The 10671-nt window shown below is 37.6% G+C and overlaps 1 protein-coding gene across 1 annotated transcript; it reads right to left on the reverse strand.

Moving 5' to 3' along the window:
- Window positions 1-282: 282 nt before the first annotated feature.
- NUP42 (nucleoporin 42) lies at window positions 283-10581 on the reverse strand. The gene is made up of 7 exons (XM_026105140.2): window positions 10393-10581; window positions 9291-9540; window positions 7895-7989; window positions 7373-7449; window positions 4305-4391; window positions 2674-2758; window positions 283-2543 (listed from the first exon to the last, which is right to left on the reverse strand). Exons 1-7 carry the CDS (start codon window positions 10505-10507, stop codon window positions 1975-1977), a joined length of 1278 nt encoding a protein of 425 aa, XP_025960925.1. The 5' UTR covers window positions 10508-10581; the 3' UTR covers window positions 283-1974.
- Between the last annotated feature and the right edge of the window lie 90 nt (window positions 10582-10671).

Genomic DNA, 10671 nt, shown 5'->3' on the forward strand with positions numbered 1-10671 from the left:
TTCAAAATTATTACTACCTTAAATGTAAGACACTCATCCAGTCTTCTAAAAACGTGCAATGGGATCTTCAAGGTTAAGAAGGACCTCATTTTATACCATTACCCCAGAATATAAGCTTGCCATGCTAGAATGCTGCTTTAATTTAAAAAAAAAGTTTACTGGAACTTTTTTTTTAAACTCGTAGCTTTCTGAAGCAATTAGGTTTGAGAATAGCTCAGTCTTCATAAATGAAATACAAGAATGAGTATACTATGTAAAGAATAAGTTCAGGCACTAATGAAATTCATTTGACAAGCCATGAACACTTTTTATTGCTTTAAATAGTAAGATTTTACAAAACTGAGTTTAACAACTGCTGTCAAGACATGGGTTTTCTAGAACTACAGTGGCATAACGTATTTTGCTACGTTCCTCAGTTTCTCTGTGTTGGAATTTGAGTAATTGGCATAAACAATTCAGAGCTAAGTGAGCCCTAAGCATGTACATGTCTTAATTTGTACAAGTCTCAGTAGTACTCCAGAGTCCCCAGTTGGGAAAACACATTTCAAAAGACTTAAACAGAACTCCATGCCTGTGTATCAGTATTTCTTTTGCGGGTTACACAAAGCCTGTACCGGGTCAGTAACAGTAACAAAAAACAGATGTCTTATTTCATCTACAAAACAACCACCAGAAAAATCCCTACAAGCAACCCAGCGTTATAAGATAATATACATGAGTTTCTGGTGAATATATGTTGAGCACATGATGTAAGGCATCTGAGTTTCTATTAAGCCTGCAGCATGCCTGCCCATTGTCTGTCATCTTGAGTTTACATCCTGAATGTTAAATTCATTTGCACTATTTAAGCAAGCCATCTTCCAGTACATGATAGACCTTTGTTAGGAAGCACATTTACGGTTCGGTTTTAGGTATGACCACAGGTCCATAGCAAGAACTGAAATGTTATCTTCAACTAGTCAAAAAAAAGAGTCAACCTATTTATGTATACCCTGGAGTAAGCTTTTGCTTTCCTCTTAAAATGTGAGGTTCAGTAATTTAAAACCATCAACGGGAGGGCCTGGTCAAGAATAAATGTTCTCATCACACTGAGTCCAGTACCTCATTCTGGAAAATTTCTGATTGCTGCTTATAGCATCTTGGCAAAATATATACCTTAATATCATTAATTCAGCAAAGCTATTGCTAACATACACAGCCATCAGATTTGAGAACCAGACAACAAAACTGTATCAATTCACATAAATGTTGTAAAACTTCGTAAGCAATTAATTGCAAAACTACTTAACTAATAGGTGTCAAAACAGGAAACTGCAAGTTTCTTGCTAGGTGAATGCTTTTAAGACTGCCCCCCCCCAACTGTATTATATTAATGTATGCATCATAGCCTGAAGCAGAGCAAACAAAAGCTGAACTGTATCAACTGGGAAAGGTAACTGATTCCAGGGTCGCAGAAGCACATAACTAGGTGCAGACCACACAACAGTCTGCTGTGTCTGCTGACACCCTTGTCAAAGGCTGCATGAAACTACTTAGTAAGAGACATAAGGTAAGGTGGTCCAAAACCAAGCAGTTTTACATTGTATCCATTTCCTTCTAGATCAGTAGGCTGTGAATACATAACGAAAGTGTTCCTACCTCTGATAAAAGGCTCTTGTTTCCAGATTCTTTTTGCCCATAATTTCACAGTACAGAGTATAAAAAGGGAACTTTTACTATATATTTTATTTTCAATAGTGCATTTCTTGGATTTAAAAGGTCCATTCTGAAACAAACAAGAAATAGTTAAATACAATGTTGAAATATTTTTATCTCTGTATTTATTACCACAGAAAACTTAGGAAATGAAAATTTAACTCACAAGGAAGCATTTTAGTTCATTACTTAACCCCCAAATTGTGTATTTAAGGTGTCATAGAACAATTACAAAAAAATGTAAAAATATTTCCTAATTTCAGAATAAATATACGAATCTTAAACATTTAAAAGTTCTAGTGGTGGTGGCTTGAGGGGAATCTTTCCCATTGTGAACTTTTTTGCTTCAAATTGTTTCAACTCTTCAGCTGATAGTTCCATCTTCGGTGTAAATAACTTTTCTGATGTAATATTGTTTGTGACTGCAGAAGGTGCTGATGTTACATTATGTCCAGGAGCACTGGTAGTCTGTCCAAATAAAGTACTGCTTGAACGTGAAGGAGAAGCCGCTACTGCTGCATTAAAAGCTCCGAAGGCTGTAAGTGGGGTGGCGCTTGAAGAGTTCACAGCAGAAGAATTGCCAAACCCTGAAAACCCAGAAGTTCCAAAAACGCTAGTTGTTTCAGAAGTTTTAAATGAGAAGGAGGCTGCAGATGGAGCTGACTGACCGCCAAAACCAACAGAACGGGGTAGGCTAGGGGACGATGTCACACCAAACGCAGGAGGATCACGGCCAGCAGAAGAGCTCCCAAAAGCACAGGTGTTTCCAGATGATGCACTGACAAGACTGGAAGTTGTTTTAAAGGAGAAATTGCTAGCACTGTTACTGCTGCTGTTCACAGGAAAGCCTGCAATTATAAAATTTACAAAAACTTTTAGAAAGAGCACACCTGCAATACTAAAACATGAAGAAAAAAAAACAAAAAAAAGACCTCAAAAAACAACATTTAATTGTTGGTTCTTAATGCAGAAACTCACTTGACAACCCAAAGCTTGATGTTTGCTGTCCTCCAAATCCAAATGAAGGCAATGGTTGTCTGACCGCATTCTTCAACTCAGATAGCTTAAAAAAATCCAAATACATAAATGAAAACTAAGATTCTAAAGCAGGAAAATGTCTTTCAATAAATATTTGAAACAAAAATATTTTCATTATGACCTGAATACCTCTTAGAGCTCTGTTTCTTATCTCTTAACTATTTTAATCTATATTTTATGATTCTACTTATGTCATGGCTTTGGCTTATTCTTTTCTCTCGCCTAGTCTTCTGTGCAAATCCCACTTCTTCACCTTCAGCACCAAACATACTGATGATCATATTACTTAATCTTGAATGCACTTCACAAAGAACTCCCCTTAAATCAATTTATTCTGTCTCCCTGATTATTTAATAGTGGCTTCTAACTGTTCTTGGGCATTGTCTTTCTGAAACATCTAAATTCAGAAAATATTTGTATGCCTTCCCAGGAACATGTACCCTTCAGGTCTTCAAATTTTATCTAAACACACTTCCTCTCTCAGCTATATTACAATTTCTCCTTCTGGCATTACGCAAATGCTCTAAGTGATCCTATTTATATTAAGATGGCCTGCAGGACAATTCTGTGTCATCTGCTGATTATGCTTCAAAGCCAACACTGGACTAGAGATGTGCATCTTAATATACATGTACATAACCAGGTCCCAACCTTAAGCTACTGCTACTTCCATGTGGCTTGCAATGATAAAGTTTCCCTACCCGGGATCCAGCTGCTGCCTTGCTAACGTGGTGAATCCATCCTGATTCACTACCTTCCTTAGAAGAGAGAGTTTTATAATACAACTTGCATACAATACACTGATTTCTTGATTTCAGAGAAAGATGGATATAAGACCCAAAACTCTGTTCATAGACTTCCATGTTCATCTGACTCAGGTACTGCTAAAGTATTCAGTCACATTTCTGTCACCTAAAAAACTATACAGTTCTGTCACCTAAAAAACTATACAGAGGTAGAGATGGGGTGGTTTTCAAACTGCACGCATCATGCTCTTATGTAATTCCTCCTTCCACCCATTCTGATTTCTATAATGTTCCCAGGTGTGTTTTGAGATTACTATCAAGAGGTCTTCATGCTGGCAGTCAGCCACTTTCATGCCCACTGTTCTCCATGGCGGTAGTGCCAGAAGATAACCCATCACAGTAGATATTTTCAGAACAGTTCATGTATCCCACTAAAATTGCCATTGCATCTAGGAATCAAACATTTTCAGGTCTCAGCTAGTTAGATGCAAACAAGGATGCCCTAAAAGTATCATGTATATTTGGTTGTTAAATAAAATCCTGAGATTTTCAAAGCAATACTGATCATTTATTTCTATAAAGTTAGTAAAAGTGTACCTAAATCCTTTGACAGTGCCTGAAGTGTCTGCGGAACTTTTAAGATCTCCACATTAAGATCAAGGTGGCATATTACAAGTATCACATCTCAGAAATCATTTCATTAACACTCTTTATAAAAGAGGCATTTGTAGCACATTTGCAACAAAACATGAATCCAAGGGAAACATTCTTCCAAGATTAAGAAAAACCGACATCAGAAACATTTTACCTTTGAGTAACACTTACCAGTGCTGCTCTTGTTGATACATTTAAAGTTTTTAACTCAAGCAGTCTATTTTTCCATTGTTTCACTAACTGTTGGACAGAATTTATCTGAAAAGGAGGACAGACAAGCATGCTCTTATTATTGGCAAAGGCTTAAAAATGGAACTAGAGTGATCTAGCAAATAAACTAAAATAGATTTCTAGAATTAGAAAAGAAATCTTCATTAAGCTAGAGAGACAAGATTTTTGCTTTAAGGAAATTTCAGGCTGAGGATCTGAAATTTTTGTTATTAACCCAGGATTCCTTCAATTCTTTTACAAATGCTCTTAAATCAATGTTATTACTTTACATAACAGAAAGTGTAAAAAAAACTTGTCCTGGAGCTTTCTAAATATAAGCTTTATCACTATCTGAATTAGGTGCTTGAAAAAAAATATTAATGGGGAATTTCAGGCTCTAAGTATATAAGAATAAACTCTTCAGTCCTTGTTTTATTTCTGGCCTTTCCAGTTATGCACTCACTCAGGTTGAAATCCTATGACTTTCCTTAGTTTCTCTCACATTTTCAGAAAAAATACCCACTTTCAAAACATAGTAATAGAGAACAATTTAAACAGTATGACACCAAAATATTTAGTTTTGAAAAAAAGTAATTTAAATCATTCCCTCCAATGCGATGCAATAGACTACTCCACAGAACATATACAGCAATAAATAGTACCTGTGTCTTGATAACTGTGATTAAAGTATTAGATGGGAGACTGGAAAGTCATTAAATAACTGATTTTTCAGTACTTTAAAACGTGAATTTCATATATTTATGATAATGGAAACCTTATTTTAAGTCTAGCCTAACTGAAATTCTCAAAAACTGACAAAGTAAGGAAAACATCTGACGTGCCAAATGCCTGGAAGACTGGAATGCTTCATCTTTTTGTAACTAGATTTCTTAATCTTTCAAAAGGGTCTTACACTGCAAACATCAATAACTCTTTTGTTTCCAGTTACATGCTGGAAGGTCATGCTGTTTGATATCAGCTCTTATACAACAGACTGAAGAATTTAGATTTTGACCCAACTTATGAATAGAAACACATGCTTTGGATAAGATATGTTGCACTTATATATTTTGTATCATATAGTTACCATCTATACACTGAAACTTTCATGAATTCAAGTATTCAGTGATGCCATAAATCCTTTCTAACAGCCGGTAGTAGTGTATTGTTTACTCTTTTCAGTTCATTTCTCTAACTGAAGTTTTTTTTAAAAAAGTATCAACCCTATATGAAGAGCAGATGTTAGCATAATATGCTTGCCAAGTTGAAAAAAGTGACTGCTCAAAAAACATTTTACAGTAAAATATTTACCAAATTAAGGAGATGTATTTTGAATAATTGCTTCAAAATTTGGATTAAATAATCAATCAATCTCTAACCAAAAAATTATGATAGAATTTTTCATTTTTGGATAGAAGAAAAGATACAGTCTGGCAATTCAGCTTTGTCGCTGACTTGCTTCAGACTGTTCTATTAATAGTGTTTCTGTTGTCTCCAACTTTTCTTCTGTCTCAAAAAAATGTAATTCTGGTGATTATGAACACATGAAACAACAGTAGCGACAACAGCAATTCCTTCTGTAGTACAGAACCAAGGGAAGAGGAAAGAGTGCAATGTAGCTTGAATTAGTTTGTACTTTCAAGACATGGTAACAGAGATGGATACAAAACTGAGATTTACTTCTGTCTTATGAAATTCAGGACTGAAGAAATAACTAAAAGCTACTTCAAATGGAATCATCGGCTTGTCTAACCTATTACTAGACTAAATTTTTGGTTTGAAATCTGCCAGAATCCATAGAACAAATTACTTTGCTGTTACAACTTGTTTCAAGCATCAGTCAATACAGCTAGTGAAGACTGCATCTTTGAAAGAACAAAGGAAGTTTCCTAACAGGAAGACCGTCTGTTCTACACCGCATGTTTGTGACAGGGCTGTCAGCCTGTTCAGCAGTGTAACCTTGGTGTCCAGCATGGAGTTATTTGGCAGACATGATCTAAAACTTACAGAATTAGCTAAAATACACATCTGTTTTGATTTTGTCATTTTCACCAGCCAAACCACTGCTCTGCAGCATGGTCAATTTGCAAAACCTACTATAAGCTTAGTAATTACTTTTCCTAAAGAATGCAACACTGTGGAGAGATTCTAAAAATGATTCATTTAGCTGTCCCCTCCTTCTCACTCCAAGAAATCTGTACTGTAAGAAAGTCTGCTTTTAGCAGTGGTGGTCAGCATAGTGACTGCATTTACTCATACTATCGCTACTTTATCATATTGCATTTAATTTCATGGTGTCTAGCTTAACTCCTTTCCTGCCATACCATTAAACTATGCTAGTTTTGTTGATATTGATAGGACTAAAAGGGAGCAAAAAAAATTATTTATATTTAAATATAAAAATGTTACTCCTTTTCTATAAATATATATATATATATACACACATTTCTTTAGAAGTGAAAGCTATTTTCATCACTAATTCCCTCTAGTAAGGGTATGTAAAAAAAATAAATAAATAAAATAAACCTCCCCCAGTGTTATCCTTAAAGCAATATAATATCCAGTTATACCAAGAATCAAACTAACAGCATGAAAAGCATTAAAGTTCTGAGCCAAGATCCAAATGACTTCCACAAGTAATTCACAAGATCAGGAGCCAGAATAATAACATGAATGTCTAGATTTATGAAGACCATACATTTAACTGAGATTAGCTAAAAGTCTATTCTCACCACTTTTCATGGGAACTGAAGCATCAACTTATTTAGGGATTCAGTTTTAGAAACCCAGATCTGACAGTTTCAGCCTTTGATCTCAGAGAGGAGCAGAAAATTATAGTAGAGCATTCTGACTGGCAGCTATTTTTTTTTCTATTTGGTACACAGCAACTTAAAAATATTTTGGCATTTTGATCATCTCCTAGAATTTGGTAAGGTAATCAAATGAGCCAGAGTTGCCACATGAAAAATATTAACCAGTCCTATATTGAAATGTTCAGGTAAAAGATTCAGTATTTTTAAAATGCTTACGTAGTTCTGAATATTATTGTTTGCTCTGCAGTTATAATACTCCAGATGCAACTCTTCTGGTGAGAAATCTGGAAAACCTGAAAGGAGAGGTATAATCAAAAACCTTGAAGAGAAGGTACTTCCAACGGCCCTCCGTAAGGTTACAAAGAAATGAACCTTAATACATCAGTTGTAATAAGTCAGTTATACTTGGAGACACAAAAAGAACTCAGAACTTCAAAGATGTGAATGTCCAAAATGAATTTCTCATAATCCAGTATTCCTTCCTGTCACATCATAAGGCAAGTGATCAGCTTGCAAACAGTTCCATATAGGTGTAACAGCATGGACAAATATGAGATACTGCTTATGTGGAACAAGCTGCAAGTTTGCAGTCTGTCTCAGATAAAGATTATTTTGCATTGCTGATGTTTTCAGACAAGTGCCTAGAATTCTTCTGATTTCTAAAACAAAGTTAGCCCTACACCCAACAGAAACGTTCTAACTAATAGCAGAGTGTGGCAATACTAAAAACATTTTTACCTGAGATGTTAGACTTTTCTTTCATAGGTGAGTAAGATGAAAACATCCATTGTCCTGAAGATTCCCAAATTTCCATGTCTTTCACTATGCCTTCACTAGAAACCAAGAAAAACAAGGAATAGAAATTGTATGGTCAAAAGGAAACGCAAAAAGCCATTGCCTCATTTGAATCCAAGGTCAGATTCAAATACCTGAAACCATGAAAATTAATGAAGGGTAACGCTATTCAGAATGAACAATGTAAGTACTTGGTTCTTTGTGAAAAATGCATTTATTCTGCAAGATACATAAATGTCCCTTCAAAATGTTTATCATCTGACTGCAAAGTAAATTAAATCAGATCTTAAAAAACCCCCAACAAATAGTATTTTTAAATGCCTGAATGGCATATGCTGTCACAGATTTTCCCTGAAGCTACAGATCACAATACAATTTTGAAACCTTCTCAGTACTAGAAAATTTTACAAACATGAATGAATATGCATAAAAAATAAAAAGAAGAAAAGTGTTCCACGTAAGTTTTTCAAAAAGAATCAAGAACAAAAAAATCCAGACATGGTAGAAGCAGAGAAATAGAAGCTACATCAACAGAAATAAAATCAAATGTAAACAGTTAGAAGGGAAAAACTATAGCAGAGAAGCATAAATATATTTATGCTATCACTTTTGTTAAAAATATTTTGATAATATTTTTGTTACTATTTCAGATGTTTGTTAACATGATATACATTCACAGTTGAAAAGCTATTCAGTTAAGTACTTTATCAATGTACTCTTAAAAAAATGGAGGGGGGTAGGGCTGCTCATTCTCCTGGCTTCCACAAACCTGTTTCTTTAGGAAATCACACTGCTTGCTTACTTCTCATCACCTGCCCTGTAACTGCCCTGAACCTGCCAGTCATCTTAAACTAACTCTGACATACATGCATGTGAAAGCAGGTTTCAATAGTTTTGCTGTTGATGAAATAATTTTTTACCTTACGGGTCAGGAAAACTAAGCCAAATAGTTCATTTTTCTCAAGAACTTATTTAAAATGGTTGAAATGCTGATTCAGGGGCCCTGACCCTTTAATTTCAAGTACTGAAATCTTAATTTCTCCTTCCTTATCCTCCTACACACAACTTTAATACCATAATGCCTTACTACTATCATAGCTATCTAGCCACCCAACGCAGCTTTTCTTGTTCCAGACAAGGACCTCTTTCTTCCCACGCCATCGTAACTCAGAGAACTAAATGAGGCAGGCTTTTTTTTTTAATGTTTTTCCCTATATGTTTCAGCTTTCCTCTTCACGATCGCCTCCTCTACGTTATCTTTGGTAAGCCAGTAAGCTTTTAAAATGCTCATTCTAGATGCTTTCAATTAGTCAGTCAATGAGACAAGACTGTAACTTACAGAAGTTTCTCCTCTTCATCTTTGTAGCCATCATCAGTATTTTGACTGGTCATTAATGCAGAGAATCTGTTCTGTGAAAAGTCTGCATTCCTACTGCCACTGCCCAATGATCCGAAGTCAGACGATCCAAAAAATCCTCTTCCATGATCTTTGCTGCCACCCCATGTACTGGACTTAAAGGTGGAGGGTTGGATAACATTAGTGTATCTCTGGTTACTTGCACTCCAGCCTCCTCCTCCTCTAGTGGCACCTTCCAATAAAAAATAGTATTAAATCGTTTAAGATATTAAACAATATTCACAACATCAACAGCTGTAAGTTAACTACTTTCATAGTGTCAGTAACAAGTTTAAAAAGAAAACCTGAAGAGAGTGAGTTAATTCGGGTAGCTTTGAAATCGGACTGAAACATGCACTCCTCATCACACACAGCACTATGTCAACAACAAAAAAAACTTGCTGGGAGTATTGCAGAAAAGAGTTTGTTTCAGTTTTGCTTATGTTGTTCCACAAAGTAACTAGCCCACGAGAAAAAATAAAATTTAACAGACGGTACATTTACACTAGGAGCTCCTGCTAACAGGGCTATGGCAGTACCTCTGTTGCATGAAAAGACCTCCGAATTTAAAACCTTTATTTCATTTGTGCATGTTACAGGCAAATTCAGAGCCTCCTTCAGCACATGAGCAACTGCAGTTGTGTTACCGTCTTGCCATAACCGCATCTATCCGTCCAACAGCATTTCTCATCGCGTCACTTGCAAAAGCTTCCAAAGAACCAAATCAAACTAGAATCAAAACAACCTTAAAAGCTACAGTTGCGGGTGCCCGAAACTTGCCTACTGCTCTTACAAACAACGGTCAGGAATTACTCTCGTGTTCTCCCCGCGTACTCGGCATGTTTAACGCTGCCTTCCTCAGAGCCCACCGCCCCCAGCCCGACGCGAGAGCCGAGGCAGGAGACACAGGAGTCGGTGCCAGCGCCGCTGTTCCGCCCCCGGCGCTCGCCGCGGCCGCGCGCCTGCCCCGGCGGCCCCGGCCCCGCTCCCCGCCACGGACAAGCCTGAGGGGGCTCGGCCCCCAGGACGCCGGCCCGGCAGGTACCTTGGGAGGGCGGCGCAGGGGGCCCGGAGCGCCCGCCGCCGCCGCGGGGATGCTCGTTCCAGCACCTGTCGCCGAAGCGGCAGCGGCCCTGCAGGAAGAACTGACAGATGGCCATGGCGGCCGCCGCCCCAACCGCCCGCGCGCGCGGCAGTGACGTCGCGGGCAGGCGCAACACAAGACACCAGGCGCCAGTGAGGCGCGGAGGCGGTGCCCCGCCCCCACCCCTCAGCGGCGCGCGCCGCAGCTTGACCCGCCCCCGCGGCGCCCCGCCCTCGGCCC

The sequence above is a fragment of the Dromaius novaehollandiae genome, chromosome 2 (assembly GCF_036370855.1).
Source record: "Dromaius novaehollandiae isolate bDroNov1 chromosome 2, bDroNov1.hap1, whole genome shotgun sequence".
In the NCBI taxonomy this organism is placed as follows: domain Eukaryota; kingdom Metazoa; phylum Chordata; class Aves; order Casuariiformes; family Dromaiidae; genus Dromaius; species Dromaius novaehollandiae.

Bases quoted from the DNA above. Each gene is read 5' to 3' on its own strand.
- NUP42 (XM_026105140.2), bottom strand. From the start codon at position 10,507: ATGGCCATCTGTCAGTTCTTCCTGCAGGGCCGCTGCCGCTTCGGCGAC. The intron at 7,990-9,290 runs GTAAGTTACAGT...CTTGGTTTCTAG, and splicing joins GATGAAGAGGAGAAACTTCT to TGAAGGCATAGTGAAAGACA. The intron at 7,450-7,894 runs GTAAAAATGTTT...CTCTCCTTTCAG, and splicing joins AGAAAAGTCTAACATCTCAG to GTTTTCCAGATTTCTCACCA.